This window comes from Chrysochloris asiatica, unplaced genomic scaffold, assembly GCF_000296735.1.
Source record: "Chrysochloris asiatica unplaced genomic scaffold, ChrAsi1.0 scaffold00037, whole genome shotgun sequence".
NCBI lineage: Eukaryota > Metazoa > Chordata > Mammalia > Afrosoricida > Chrysochloridae > Chrysochloris > Chrysochloris asiatica.
In genome coordinates this window covers 2043518-2059130 of record NW_006408555.1, presented here as the reverse complement: position 1 = coordinate 2059130, position 15613 = coordinate 2043518, and the positions used below count along the sequence as shown (strand labels likewise).

General features: G+C 48.0%; 1 protein-coding gene across 1 annotated transcript; it reads left to right on the top strand.

The window, feature by feature from the left end:
* Positions 1–853: 853 nt before the first annotated feature.
* On the top strand, positions 854–13945 carry MAP1LC3B (microtubule-associated protein 1 light chain 3 beta). Its single transcript, XM_006860116.1, has 4 exons — positions 854–893; positions 7264–7319; positions 8716–8822; positions 13771–13945. Exons 1-4 carry the CDS (start codon positions 854–856, stop codon positions 13943–13945), a joined length of 378 nt encoding a protein of 125 aa, XP_006860178.1.
* Positions 13946–15613: the final 1668 nt, after the last annotated feature.

Genomic DNA, 15613 nt, shown 5'->3' with positions numbered 1-15613 from the left:
ATGGCGTCCCAGAGGGGCGCTGGGAGGTCAGCACTGGACTGCTAAATGAGTCGGAATCGGCTTCGTGGCACTACAGAAGACCACCATGGTAAAAAGTCCAAAGACACAGGTTTTCACAGTCATACGCATTCTGTCACTTCAGCGGGCGGGAGGGCACAGTCGTACGTGTCATGACTTGGGTCAAGGGGAGGGGGACAAAGAATTCCCTCTCTTCATCTAAACAATTCTAATCTTATTTAGGATATCTTTATAAAGCTGTCCAAGCAACACAGCACTAACCCGTGTTCAAACACACCACACCACACCACACCACCGGGGTCACTTCCGGGAACGGCTCTGGAAGGCACTGCGCTGTCGTGCCCCGGAGCGCTTTCTCCTCAGAAGGTTTCTCAAACACTACCAAAGCGGGCGTCGCAGGCAGGGCGAGGGCGCGGCGCGGAGGCCGTCTCGGAGCGTCAACAAGTAGCCGGCCCGCCTCTCTCCCGTAGGCCCGGGAGTAGACCCAGCCAGAGCCCGCAGCGAACAACCACCGCCTCACAACACCCAGCTTTGCACCACTGTGCCCTCGAAGGGAGCGCGGCGCAGGCGCAGACCTGCCCACCGCCCACCGCGCACGCGCCCTGCCGCTCGGCTCCCTAGGCCCTGACCTCGCCGCTACGTGCGGCCGCCGACTTCCGCCACGCTCACCATGGCGGAGGCCGGAGCTGCCCGCTGGCCCCGCCCCCCATGACGCGCTCCCGGTCACCTGACCCGGCTGCGGGCTGAGGAGACACAAGGGAAGTCGCTGTCGCTCTAGTCGGATCCTCTGCTTGACGCCGCCGTCACCTCAGCCTAGCTGCCGCCGTCCCTCGCTATGCCGTCGGAGAAGACCTTCAAGCAGCGCCGCACCTTCGGTGGGTGTGGCGGGGGGCGATTTGGGAATCCGGCCGGCGGAGGCCCTCGGGCCAAGCAGCTGGAAGGGTGCTGGAGGCCGGGGCGGCGGCCTGCCCGAGGCGTGAGGCCGGTGGGTCCGTGGGGACTGAGGGGCCGGGCTCGGCCTGACCTTCCGTTGTGTAAGCAGCCGGAGATCCGGCGCTGGAGCCCTGGGAGCCGGGGCCAAAGCGGCCCCGCGGGCCGCCGCCGAGAGGCCTCTGCGCCTCACGGGTGGGGGTCCACTGGCTGCACCCCCGCCCTGCTCTCCTGTGATTGGGGACCGTCGCCCCCCAAGTGCAGACTCGCTTCGTGACGCCCCGCTTCCAGGAGCCGCAGACGGGATCACGGGGTTCAGATCCCGGCATGCCGAGCTCCGCTCCGGACTCGCCTGTGTTTTGGGGGGGATTGCCCAGGCGGCGGGTGAATCACCGCGGGGCTCAGTGTTGCACAGTTCCAAAACAATCCTTCCCGATCGCACGTGGTCACTGACAAAGTCAATACCGGGAAGTGGGGCGGAGTGGCCTCGGACTGCCTCGGGGCTTTGGCGGCTCCGTGCTGGGAGATCGGACGCCGCCCGGGGGCAGTTGGTGTTCCCAGGGTCAGGATCCTTACTGCTTCACAGCAGAGTCTGCGTGTCTCGGACGTTGGCTTACAGTCCTGTGCTTACCTTCCCCCGCGTAATCAGCCCGTGGGCTTGCCTTTTAGATGAGAAACTCAGCTTATGTTTATTTAGTGGCATTTGGTTGAAAATGAAACTAAGGCCATCTGCATCCTCTGAAATCCTCCAGCACACCGTGCCCTTCTGAGAAGGGTCACAGTACGGAGTGCGGCCGCTCTGGCCATCAGTCCCGAGGACTTGTTGCTGACAGTTGTCAGAGTTGCAGGGCTGGTAGTGAAGTGCTTTGGGGTTCCTCCTGGACACAGTCATTAGCCTCTGGGTGATGCTCTTTGTTTATTCTCGCAGTCCTTGGGTGGGGGGAAGAACGTGGCATTCATTTGTGCCAGGACTGGTATGAAGATACCTTTATTGTTGACAACTATTTGCTATCTTGTGCCTGAGAAAGTTGCCATAATTGAAAATTTATTCTGGCCTGCTAAACTTAGCTTTTTAAGCAACAGACATGCTGTATGTCGTTAGAAATTTTTTCTTTGGTGACCGTAATGTTTAGATTTTATGGACTCTGCAGAAGCAGCATTTCAGGATGCTTTGCTCTTGTCTCTGGCTTCTGTCCCTCCTCAGTTGGCTTTTCCATCCCCAGGCTTCTTGGTTGTGACTTAAGAAACAAACAAACCACAGCTGAAGAATGCATTCGGCCTCATAGCGACCCTACGAGACAGAGCAGAGCTACCCCCAGAGGGTTCCCTGGGCTGCCAGAGCAGACTGCCACATCTTTGTCCCTTGGAGCAGGTGGTGGATTGAAACTGTTGATGTTTGGGGTAGCATGGCTGAGCACTTAGCTGCAGCACCACTAGGGCTTGCTGATGGTGTGAGAGAAAGCCACCCAGTTGATAGCAGAAGAATCAACAGATGAACTTACGTAGGAAGGTGTCTCGATGGCACTAGCCTCTCAGATCTCTCTCCTGTCTTTCTGTCAGCAGCCTCAAACGCAGGTAGCCTCGCTACCCAGGACGGTAGTGCAGATGCGGCCTTGACAACTAACAATGTCCGAGGTTGCCACAGTAGTTGCTGCTTAGCTCTCCTTTAGATAGGATGCTAAATCTGTGTGGAGTCCAGCTGAGACTTTGTAACCTCTTGGTGTTTGAAGCAGACACAATGTAGGCTTCCTTTTAGGAAAAACCTCATCACTGCCTCTGGCATTGGGGTGGGGATGCCCTTTGCCTCTTGGTTGATCTTTCACCATTACCTAGGGTATTCCTAGGTCATCTCTAAGGAGAAGTAGGTGCGGAGAGCAGGAAAAGATGACACAGTAGAACAAGGAATTGGCCTGGAACCTAAAAGTGGCCTTGGAGGTGAACCAGCAGGAACGCCTTTCCATGTCCCCCCTTCCTGCTGTGCTGTGTAGGGTGCCCCCTCCTGGCTCATCTTTCGTCTCTTTGTGAAGACCTCAGTAGCCATCTTGCAGCAGAGAGAGCAGATGTCATTTAATGGCTTGTGCCTTTCCTCACTCATTGTGGTAAATCTTGACTATCCGCTCCGACCATGGGGAGAGATTTACAGCCCAGCACATGGGGGAGATCAATATCTGGGCCTCTTGATGCAGCCCAGGACTGGCCTGAGTTAGCATGAACATGGCTCTCTTTCCAAGAGAGTGAGTATGAAGTTGAAAGCCAGAAGATAACCGTAACTATCTTCTTTTCTGGGATTGAAAACACTGAAATGGATGTAGAGGTCACCCTAAACACCCCTGTCCTTTTGCAACTGAAGAGACTGGGTGGGGCCCAGAGAGGTGAAGGTCAGGGTCCACCTAGTGGCAGCGTCTGGACTGGCCCCTTTAACGTGACTGAAAGCCAAGGATGACCAAGATGGCATGCATTCGTCCAGCCTCAAGCAGCTGTATGCAGTGAACCAGGATTGAGAGTCAAGAGGGACTAGAGTATCCTTGCAAATGTTTTTAAAACCCTGTGTTGTTGTTGTTAAGTGCGGTCAAGTCAGTTCCGACCCATAACGACCCTGTATAGGGTTTCCAAGGAGCGGCTGGTGAGTTTGAACCGCTGACCTTACAGTTCAAATGACTTTGCAGTTTGACACATTAGCCCATAGCGCTGGACTATAGAAATCACGTGTGTACACGTTATGTGGGATTGGGTAATCTAAATGTTAAAACTTTACACGCATTGCCTTTTGGGATGCCCTGGTTTGTATTCTAGCAGAGCCTTTTCCCAGACACCGTTATACTAGAATTCACTTGCAGTTCTTCAACCTAAGCCTTGAGCTACTTCATTAGTAACCAGAGTGCCTGCGTGCTTCTGGGAAGGTCTGCGTCTTTCCAACAATCAGGTAGCCTGAAGAGGAGAGATGGGCTATCACTCACTGATGGATGAGGGTTCGGGTTTACAGGCTGACAGTGGGGGAAAGTCTTTATTATAATAACATCCATTTCACTCCGTGCAGTAAGTCTTTGGAAATGTGGGAATGTAAAAATTTAAATACCCTATGGACTCTCAGTAACTTTGCGAGTGATGTATGTTGCTTAAATAGGAAAGCTGAGCTGCCTCTCCTCTGTTTGAGGCTCATAAAGGGCCGAGGAAGCTGTCTTTGCAGAGCAGTGTTCTTTTCTGTTGTCAGCATTCATACATTTATCAGCCGTCTCTGCCAGGCCCTGGGAACACAAACATTCAAGCATGCAACTGTGAACTGAAAGCGCCCTACCAAGCATGTTACCTTCCAGGGACTCGTTCCTTCTGATGACAGGTCCAAAGTACATGAGAGAAAGTTTTGACATTCTTGCTTCTAATGAACATTCGGGCTGTACTTCTTCCAAAACAGATTTGTTCATTCTTCTGGCAGTCTTTGTGGACACCCAAATTCATATGCCTCAGTTCTTGCATCTTCCTTTATTGTCTAGCTTTTACATTCAAATGGACATTTCTTTGAAAACGATGCAGTGTGAATTGAGTAAAGGTTTACCAGAGCAAACCAGCATTTTCTAGGTAACAGACCCAGTACTCCATGTTGGTGGTTACAGTCTGTCTCCTCAATGTAGCCTCACTTCTCCCACTTTCTACCTGGGATTCTTGGTTCCATTCCCCCTTCTTTCCCAACCCTTCTGAATGGTTGACCATTCTGTGGGTGCGTACCTCACTGGTACCGTTGTCCCCCCATGTACCTGTCTACTTGTTGTTGTTAAATGCTGTTGAGTTGATTTCAACTCAAAGCAGCCCTGAATAAGGGTTTCCGAGGAGCAACTGGTAAGTTTGAACTGCTGACCTTGTGATTCAGACAGACCTTGCAGTCCTGTGCTTATCTTCTAGTGCCACACCAGGACTCCAAACTCAATCTACTGCTTGGCTGGAAATTGAGCCACAGACCTGAAGTGTGACCAGCAGTCTCTAGCTGATCAGTAAGTCTGGTCTTCAAACTTCAAACGGACATTTTTGCTCTCACCCTTTAAAGAGGCTTTTGTGACAGATCTGCCCAGTGTAACGTCTCGTTTGTGTTCCTGACTGCTGCTTCCATGGGCCTTGATTGCAGATCCAAGTAAAATGAAATCCTTGACAACGTCAGTATTTACTGTGTTTATCGTGATGGTGCTGTTGCTGCACTCGTGAGGAATTTTGTCTGCTGTTGAGGTGTAAGCCATACAGAGGGCTACTGGCCTCTGTGGTCTTAAGTGCTTCAAGTCCTCTTCACTTTCAACTAGCAAGGTTGTGTCCTTTGTATACTGCAGGCTCCTGATGACTCTGCCTCCAGTCCTGCTGCCTCGTTCTTCGTATAGTCCAGCCACTTGAATGGCTTGCTCAGCATACAAACTGAATACGTATGTGAAAAGATACAGCCCTGTGACACACCCCTTTCCTGAATTTAAACCCTGAGTATCCCCTTGTTCAGTTTGAACGACTGATTCTTGGGCTACATATAGATTCTGCATGTCATAGAAGTCAGTTAAAAACCAAAACCATTGGAGAAATAGAAGCATCAGTCTGGCTGTATTTGAAAACTGGAATTATTTCAATACTATTTTTTATAGAATGGTACTAAAATGTTTGTTTCTTTTTAAAACCAAATGAAATTGGTAATTATATTAATATAAATTCACACTCATAAAAGTCAAAGCTTTTTTTTTTTTGAGATACAATACAAGAACCTTCTCAGGAAACTGATGACTTTCATCATTTACCCTGAGAAGTGTATCCTAACATGGTAAATAAGAGACCTGGTGTGGTGCTATAGAATAAATACTATACTGCTAACCACAAGGTTGGCAGTTCAAACCCACCAGTCGCTCCTTGGAAGGTTTTAGATAGGAAAGCTGTCTAAATCATGTATCTGAGTGTTACCTTGTATCTGACGTGCCTCTTCAACTTTTAAAGTCAATTTGAACCACAAGGTTGGTGGTTCAAGCTCACCAGCTACTCCTCAGAAACCCTATGTAGGATCACTGTGGGTTGGAATCGACTCGATGGCACTTCACAACAATATGGTGTGGCACTGTGGGCTAATGTGCTGTACTACAAGGTTGGTTTGAACCGCAAGGTTGGCGGTTCATTCTCACCAGCCGCTCCTTGAAAACCCTATACAGGGTCGCTGTGGGTTGGCACTTAACAACTACATATGGTGTGGTGCTTAGGGCTAATGTGCTAGACGGCAAGGTTGATTTGAACCGCAAGTTTGTCAGTTCAAGCTCACCAGCTACTCCTTGGAATCCCTATACAGGGATGTTATGAATTGGAACCAAATCTGCGGCACTTAACAACAACAACAACAACATAGTTCTCACGGACTCCTGATGGGGTACTATAGGATCAGCAGTGGACTGCAGCCACAAGGTCAGCAGTTCAAACCCACCAGCTGCTCCTTGGAAACCCTATACAGGGTCTCTATGAGTCGAAACCAACTCAACAGCACTTAACAACATATTCCCCATGGCATCCTAATGTGGTGTTACAGGAGAAACACTGCACTGCAAACCACCAGGTCAGCAGTTCAAATCCACCAGCTGCTCCTTAGAGAACCCCTATCCAAGATCACTGTGAGTTGGATCCACTCGATAGCACACGGCAGTACCGTATTCCCACGAGCCTAGGAGATGTGTTGGCAATGTAAGTGGGTGATTAAGAGGGAGAGCCATCACAGGTGGTCTCAGAAACGTGCTCAGCTTCAGACCCTGTGCTGTTGACTTGGCTTTTAGGTGCCGAATGAAACCATGTGACAAACATGACCATCTTTCCTTCCATAGTCCTTTTTCTTCTGGGACAGTTTCTGTGTTCCCTCTGTCATGAAGAAACTGGAAGAATTAACAGAAAATGCCTTTGAATAGCCTATGGGTTCTATACCACAGTATGGGAAATTCACCCAAACGGACAAGAATCACATGGGTTGTACAGGTCCTGGGAGGAATGGTTGGGAGGCTGTGGTCCCCCCGCACCCCTTCCCCCCGGTTCCTTTACTGAGCACATCTGTGACTACTCACCCAGGGGCCCAGCCCCTGAACTAGGAGCTCTGATATTCCTGACCTGTGTTAGGCCACCAGAGTACCATGTGATCACGGTTTCCATATCCTGTGTGTTGGAGACATGAAGTGTCAGTCTCTGGATTCTGGGGGACGATGTGTACCACTCAGCTGGGTCCCAGCTGCTGATGCCTGAACTCAGCCAGGGGCCTGTCCAGTGGGAATGCAGGAAGCAGGTGTCTGTCTCATCTCATACCTTTCTCTCTTCCTGTCTTTGCAGAACAAAGGGTGGAAGATGTCCGACTCATCCGAGAGCAGCATCCTACCAAAATCCCGGTAGGCAGCCTCTGCTCCCTTCCCACCGCAGGAGACGGCTGATCTAGAAGCCACTGTAGGCAGGGGTTCCTCATGAGCCCGGGGACGCAGGACCTCGCCTTACAGTGTCCCCTTTGAAAGTAACGTTTGACAAGATCATTGTCCCTTCCCTCCTAACCACTCTCCTCCATTCATCCGAGTTTGGCTTCCTTAGTACTGCACACGTCACAGATGTGATGCTGCATTTGGGAGGAAAGGGTTGGAGACAAGGACCGTTAGCACTTTGAGAGTGGACCTGTTTGGTTCAGGAAACCTAGTCCTGCGTGACGAGCAGCAGTGCCCACAATGGGAACCTCGTTGCAGGTCCAGGCCACCTGACTTGGAATCGAGTGGTGCCCCACACAAGTCTTGAGGGTTTGGCTTTTCTATAAAGCAGTTGGGGACTCCTGCCTTGTCACATGCAGCGGTAGCAGAGGTTTTGTGCTGAGCTACACCAGGCCTAAAAAGCAGTTCAGGGACCCTCCCGTTGCTCTCAAGTCCTAGGTTCAAGGTCATTGAGCGGCCTTGGGCTGCAGTTCAGTTTCCTCCTCCTACTCGTGAGGGTGTCAGAGTGTTGTTTCACTCTTGGTATCACCTACGGCAGCTGGTATCACCTGCTACTAACCCCACAGGCCACTTAGACAGGAAGCCTATCACTAGGTTCTGGGGAAGGTCCAGAGGAAGCAGGGAGGATGTCTAAGTTGATTAGCTTTTGACTGGAGTCCTTGAAGGAGCACAGAAAGGGGTGAGGGGTTGGTCTGACTGGCATTTCCAGGACTGTGTGAAGCTGCAGTAAACTGTCCGTTTTTCCCTGGCCGGTGGGAAGTGTCACAGCCGGGCTTTGCACTTGGAGGGCTCTGCATCTCCAGGGGCTGTGCCTCACAGACCTACCTGTCCACAGACCTGGCCTCCTTTGACCCTTGTAAGCAGCAAGCCAGTTGCACCTTAAAATACGCACAGGCACTGTGCAAGGCTCGAAGCAATGGGGGACAGCTTCTTGGGGGTTTGCTTCTCCCTGGCCTGACCTCCCCTAATGAGCAGCTGTGTGCTGCTCAAAGCAGGCCCTTGTGAGCCAGAGAGTGTCATCAGCCTTCCAGAGGAACGCTGCTCCGTCTGTGCCGCCGAGCAGTTGTTCATGTTGTGGAGCACTCGTATTGTAAGCCCACACTGGTCGCTAGAAACCAAATAGCTCAGAGGTGACCAGACCACTCTTCACAAGAGCTATGAGGAAATAAGTCTGATCCATCATCAGAGGAGACATTGTAACTGGTTCTCATTGTGTTTTTGTTTGTCACTGTGAATGGGGTGAAGGCTTGTTCTCATTGTTAATGACTTAAAATCCATAGAAGTCTTGTAACTTTTCTGGCTTCTTTCCTAGGTGATAATAGAAAGATACAAGGGTGAGAAGCAGCTTCCCGTGCTGGATAAAACCAAGTTCCTTGTCCCAGATCACGTCAACATGAGTGAGCTCATCAAAATCATTCGGTATGTCATCACGAGCTGTAAGTTTCCTTCGGGTAACTTCTCATTCATTCTTCATCAGACTTGCAGAGTTTATCACTGCTCTGGCTAAAACCTACGCAAGGTCAATAAAACAAGAGAACCGTATGTTGCTTTATTTTTGAGGTTTATACGAGGGGAGTTCAAAAGTTCATAGAAAAACTGAAATGAAAAATAAAACTTTTTGCACCATCAAAGTCAAGACACTTTTGTAAGGGATGCCGGCAGCCATTTGGTCCAGCCCTAAAGACTTGAAGGTCCTGGGAACTTAACTTTTGAAATTAAATCGAGTGAAGATTTACAGAGCAAATCATCCCGTTTGACATTCAAGCAATCATATATTTGGTTCATTACGATGCTGGCAATCCCCACCACTTAGCACCAGTGAGCCGTAGTTACCTCTCTTCACTTTAGTGTCTGGGGGTCCTCTTTCCTCGTTAACCTCCCTCTTGTATAGTGCCTGCCCTGTCACCCATGTTCACATGGTGTCTCCCTGAGAGCCTGTGAATAATTTTCCGTCTCCAAAACAGATAGTTTCTTTTATCCAGAAAAACGTAACTGTACAATATTGGTCTCATAAAACCTTTGCTCTTTCACGACTAATTTCACTCAGCATAATGTCCTTCAGGTCCATCTGCATTGTGAGGCGGTTCGCAGATTCCTCAATTCTGCATCATTGCAGTGTTCCATTTTTTAACCAGTTTTCTCCTGGTGGGTATTTTGACTGTCTCCATCTTTTTGATGTATCTCTTAGAGACTGCATATTGAAGGATCCTGTTTTCTTATCCATTCTGCCACTCTTAAACAGTGGTGCGTTTAATCCATTGACATTCAGCATAATCATCAAGTTAGGAACTGATGGCTGCCATTTGGCTGTGTTGCTGATGGTCTCTTTGTTCCATATCTTTTCTGCGCTGAGTGGCTTTTCATTTTCATTTCCATTATGCTAATGTTTCAGATTTTTCTTTTTTTTTTTTTTTTAATTTTGATTCATTTGCCTTGAGAGTTACCCTGTAATTCATTAATATTTTGCCCTGTTTTAAACCAGCTGGTTGTATCTTGAAATCTACTTGACTTCCTTGGTTTTTGGAAGTTCTGTGTATACACTATTCCCTCTTTTTGCTTTGTAGTTGACTTCATTATAAATGGGTATCTCTGGTTCCCCATGTTGTCTTGTAGGTTTGTTTTACTTGAAATACTTCTCTATCTGGGTTGATTTCTGGCTGGTGTGGTCCATGTATGGGAATCTCGGGGTGTCAGCTGTTGTTGGTTCTTAGTCCAAAGAGCACCCTTTAGCATTTCTGTAAAGTTGACCTGGTCATTACAAATTACTTTTAATTTCGCCGTTGTATTTGAGACAGCTTTGATGGGTATATGATTCTTGGTTGGTAATTTTTTTTCTTACAGAATTTTGTCACTCTTTTCCCATTGCCTTCTTGGTTGGATGGTTTCTGTTGAAAATTCAGAGCTTAGTCTTACTGAATTGATTGTCCTTTGTAGGTGACCTTTCCTTTTTCCTGAGCTGCTCTCCGGAGTCTTTCCTTGTCTTTGGGTTTAGAAAGCTTGATTATGATATGACTTGGTGATTTTATTTTGGGGTCTTTCCTGTTGGGGTTCATTCTACTTCTTGAATGCATCTTCCATGTTACAGAAGTTTTTCTTCCAGCAACCCTGTATCAGTTTTCTCTTTGTGTTTTGTTGTCTCATCCTGTTCTGAACACCCTTCAGTTGTTCCTCCTTCATGGTGTCCCATTAACTCTTAGGCTTCCTTTGGATTTTTTTCATACTTTTTTCTGATTGTTCTTCTAGCATCGAGGGCATTTCCAACTTACTAATCCGACTTCCATTGCTTTGAATCTTCTTTGCCCTTTCAATATGTTGTCCATTTCTGAACTGTTAGTATTAATCTTCTGGATTTCTAATTGCAGGTTTTATATTGTTTAAAATTTTATATTTGTCTGCTTGTTCCTGTAATGTTCTTGAATTCTTCTAAAGTTTTTTCTGTGTTTTCCACGATCTGTCAGTCCTTTGAAGGTCCCTAAGTGACATTCTTCTGAATTCGTTTTTTCTTCCTCAGAAACATCTTCTAGCTCTGCATTTGGGATATTTGTGTTTGAGCTGTTCTCTTGTTTCTTCATGTGAGCTAAAATGGTCGTTTGTCTCTGGGGCATTGTGGAATTGTTGTATTTGTATTTAATTGATGATTGTATGTTGGTGTGTTCTTAGGCTTTCATCAGCTGTCTCCTGTGGGTGTAGTTAGAGGATGATATCATAACTATAAAGACAAAAGAAGGGCAGGGGACTAGAGTGACAGAAGAGGAAAATGAGAATAAAAGGAAGAAATTTTTTAAAAACCCCAGAAAAACCAGGGAGAAGGAAGATTAAGAGAATAGTAAACATCAAAAGGGGATAAAAAGTAGGAGTTGGGAAATGAGAAACAAAAGAAGGGAAGGCAACAGTGACGACAGAAAGGATCAGATTCAGGGGAATGGAAAGGAGGAGGAGAAAGAAGAAACAAAACCAGTGAAACAAGAAAAGGATAAACCCCAAAACCCAGACCAAACACCACAGTGCAGCTGCTGGACCTGGAGAGGAGAAAGGTCTGGGGAGCTCCTGCCAGCCAAGCAGCTCAGGAGGCGGGGGTGTGGAGGGGGGGATGTGGCAGCAGCGTTCCTGGACCTACACGGAGTACCTACCTGCCTTCCATGCTCTCCATGTTCAGGGTACTCAATGCATAAGTAGTTCGTGGAGGCCCTCGATGGAGCTGGCCCCTGACGTGGTCTGTTAGGATCACAGGGCAGCTGGGGGCAGGGTGACTGGTGAAATCTGTCCTGGGGGCCCTGTAGGTTCTGTAGGTCTGGAGCTGACCCCACCTGATTCCAGACACCAAAGCAGCGCACCAAAGTGGTGCCGCCGACCGCTGCTCACACTGGTATGGTTTCGGGTCCTGTGGCCAAGAACTCCTGGAGAACAAGTGTGAGGAAAGACATGTTCCAGCTTTCCTGGCACCTGTGTGACTTGGCTCTGTCCGGCCTCCTTCTGTAGCCAAAGGTGCTCACAAGATGGAAGCGCCATGTCTGGCTGGCTGCCCCCCATCTGCCCTGTGTCCCTCTCTTGTTGTCCCTGATCAGCTTCTCCTCCCAGAAAACACTTGGCCCACTTCTCTAACTTGCCTCTGTGTAGTTCAGGCTTCCGGGATTTTCATTTGGTCTTTCGTATCTTTGTTGTTGAGGGTCCCTGTAGTACGTTTGCCTAGTCCGCCATCTCACCATAAGTCTGTTGTGTACATTGTTAACTGGAAAGAAAATGAGTGCCCTTTAAAAATGTTTTTAAGATTTGGAAACAAGAAGTCAGGACTTTAAGGTGGATGCCTAATGATGTCCGGAAAATTATTTAATACTTTTGACTTTGCAAATTTGTTTAGTGAAGGAGCAGGAAAATCGTGGTGGAGGCGGTGGCTCTAGTGAAGCGCTCAGGTGCTTGTTGCTTTAACTCCCTTTTTAAAAGCACTGTCATCAGCAGCACTTGTAGTCTTTGAACTTCCAGAAAGTCAACAGGCAAAATGCCTTGAGCATCGAAAACAGCCTTGCCATTACCTTTGCTCTTGACCAGTCTGCTTTTACTTTGACTGGCCCACTTCCTCCTCTTGGTAGCCAGTGCTTTGACTGTGCTTTGTAAAGCCATGTTTCATCTCTTGTTATACTCCTTCCATGAATTCTTCAGGATCTTGTTTAAAATTTCCATTGAAAGTTCTGCTCCAGTCTGCAGTGATCTGGGCACAACAGTCTTAGTGCCCACTGAGTGGGCAGTTTCCTCAGCTCTGTAGCACATCAGTCAGAATTGTGGCAGCTGAACCAACTGAGATGCTTAGGGTGCTAATGTACCTGCTGCTGCCCAATGGGCCTTTTCAGTCAGGGTGCAAACAAGATCTTCAGAGATTCATGTAGACGGTTTTTGTTTTTCTTTTAATGTTTTATTGTGAGAATTATGTGATAGTTTACATGGGAGAACATTAGTTTTACATTCATTCTATCGTATATTGTCTCTCATTGCCATGGTTACAATCCCCTCCATGCGATGTAGACAGTTTCTTGTGGTGGACTTCATTCTCAACATCCTCTCATCCCATCTTAAACTGAGCTGTTTGTAAACAAACTACTGATATCTTTGGGGCACTGTCCCCATAGAGTTTTCACAAAGTTGCAGTGATTTCATGATTCTTCACTGTGAAATTTCACCAAAAGTTTGATGTTTGCTCTTGATTCAATGTTAGCAGAATTCGTGTTGATCTGATAGTCTTACTGCTTCTAACTAGATCCTGTTCACACTATGTGAAATCACTACAAGTTTCTTTTGGTGCAAAAAAAAGTTGACATCTACATGCAGTTTTTTCATAAAATACAGTTTTCCATGAACTTTTTGAAGACCCTTCGTACTTCTCACCTGCTGGACATTTTCCTTTGTACTGGTTATTATATTCAACCTGGACGTAGCCTGTATCAAAAAATCGACCCAAGTTACTCGAGTTTTTCATAGTAAATTATAAAATCTTGATGCCTTTTTGTATGAGTCTAGTTGGGATTCCCTTTCCCATGCACTCCCGATGTAAGATGTGTGACTGTCTTGTGTTACACTCTTTGTAGTCCTACCAAGAACACTGGTCCAGATGTTGAGTTCGGAAGGAAGTCTCCACTTTGCCTTCCTCCTCGGGTTAAGATGTGATCGGGGTGGTGAGATGCACCGAGCTCTGGTGCCTTCACCAAAGACCCTGTGGTCTCCCTGATGCCTCATGGCCACTAGCTGATGCAGGGCATCTCGCCATCCACGAAGACTCACTCACCTGAAGAGCCCTAAGCAGGAAGTCTTCACAGTCCCTGCTATTCTGACTCCGGCAGTGTGTCAATTCCTTCTTCCCCCTGGTTTCTTTCTACAGAAGGCGCCTCCAGCTGAACGCCAACCAGGCCTTCTTCCTGCTGGTGAATGGACACAGCATGGTGAGCGTCTCCACACCCATCTCTGAGGTCTACGAAAGCGAGAAGGACGAAGATGGGTTCCTGTATATGGTCTATGCCTCTCAGGAGACATTTGGAGTGAAACTGACCGTGTAAGACTAGCAAAACGCACCTAACTCGAGAATTTGTACACCCTTACCAAGGGGGGGGAGGGACTTTATCATCCAAGATCGATGCGTTCATCTAATCACAGGGCGGCAGTGCGGTAGTGCTCCCAGCTGGGAGCTGTAGCCGCAAAACTGAGCTCCAAATGGACACCTGCAGCTTTGGAAACCTCTTTATTTAACCTAGGCTACCTTGTTTTCAAATTCTAGAAGTTGAAAAATAAAACACTTTGCATTTTCGGTTGCCAATGAAACAGACCTTGGAGTTGTTGTAATGCTCTTTTCCGCCAGTAGGAACTTGGGATCTGTGCAGTAGCTTACTCCTCCTGAGAGACGCGGTGTCGTCTTAGCTTCAGGTAGGAGGCTCTTTACCATCACCAGCTGTCAAACACAGTGCCCCAAACTCATTTGCTAGGGGAGTTGTACAAAGCAAGGCTAAGTGGGGTCTACGCAAACACTCCGCAGGCTCTGAGCTGCTGACCAAGTTTCCTGATTCCTCACAGGGAGAAGGCGGACGGTTGCCTCTTGCATTGTTAGGAAGTTTCATAAACACCCAGCTGTTTCTCATTTGCTTTGTTCACTAGACACAGCTTGACCAATTTAGAGTTTTGATCTCGCCCAAGGGAAGAAACGTATGGCATTGGTTTGTGGTAGGGATTTCCATTTGAGAACACAAACCAGTGCCTGGCTTGGTCAGTCACCAAGCAGTTGCGTCACTTCTCTTCTCTAGGACAGACTACTAAAATGTGAAAGCATGAGGTCTACATGCTACTCCAGGCTAGCTCCATGGTATCTTACATGTGACTAAAGCATGTCACTAAAACTGCTCTTGTCTTGAAGAGTTCCTCCGTGCTCACTGTAAGGTGAAACTGCCCACACCCACCAAGTGCATGTCTGTCCTGAAGAAAACAGCAAAAGGAGACACAGGCGTTTTATAGACGCTCACTTCGAGAGACAAGTGTCTTTGAAGTTCAGCCTTGAACAAATGGCTCGATGTTTCCTGCGCTTTCATGGGCGTATTCTCCTTGTGGGAGCACGCCTGCAAGGTCAGTCCCCTTTAGACTGTGTGGCCAGCAGTTCATCCTCGTAGTTAGGTGTGTGTGAAAAGAAATCCCCGTCTCTGTTAGTCACGGGCCCTCTACTGGAGGGAGAAATGCCAGTTCTGCTCTGGGCACTCTCCCTGCAGTGAGCGGAGCCCCCCTCCCTGTGTCTGCTTCCCCCGCATGCACCTGTCCACTGGACTCACTTCTAACATGTATCACTTTTGCCACATTATGTAAATTTGTAACCAGCCTGTCTTGTTTAGATTGTATGTCGTTATATCGGACATTCTTGTTAACTACTGTGTGATTGATAAAGATAACTCTTTAAGAAGCGGCTGTTGTTTGGGGGAGGGGGGGACGGACGGTACCACCCTGCAGAGAAGAGTGCTTTCACTCACATTTGCGGGCAGTCAGTTTGTTTCTGGGATCTCTGGGGAATTTTTAAACACACCCAGGTGAATAAAGGCACAATGAAAACCTGTCTTGATGGAATGGGGTCAGTGTGTAAGGCTTTTGTGTTGGGTGGGCTCGTTTTCACGAGGCGGAGGCCTGCCACCAGGTCTCCCCCAAGAACTCTGCCGATGTGCTATGGAGCATCCAGAGGGTGGAACGTGAGA

Bases quoted from the DNA above. Each gene is read 5' to 3' on its own strand.
- MAP1LC3B (XM_006860116.1), top strand. From the start codon at position 854: ATGCCGTCGGAGAAGACCTTCAAGCAGCGCCGCACCTTCG. The intron at 894-7,263 runs GTGGGTGTGGCG...CTGTCTTTGCAG, and splicing joins CAAGCAGCGCCGCACCTTCG to AACAAAGGGTGGAAGATGTC. The intron at 7,320-8,715 runs GTAGGCAGCCTC...CTTCTTTCCTAG, and splicing joins AGCATCCTACCAAAATCCCG to GTGATAATAGAAAGATACAA.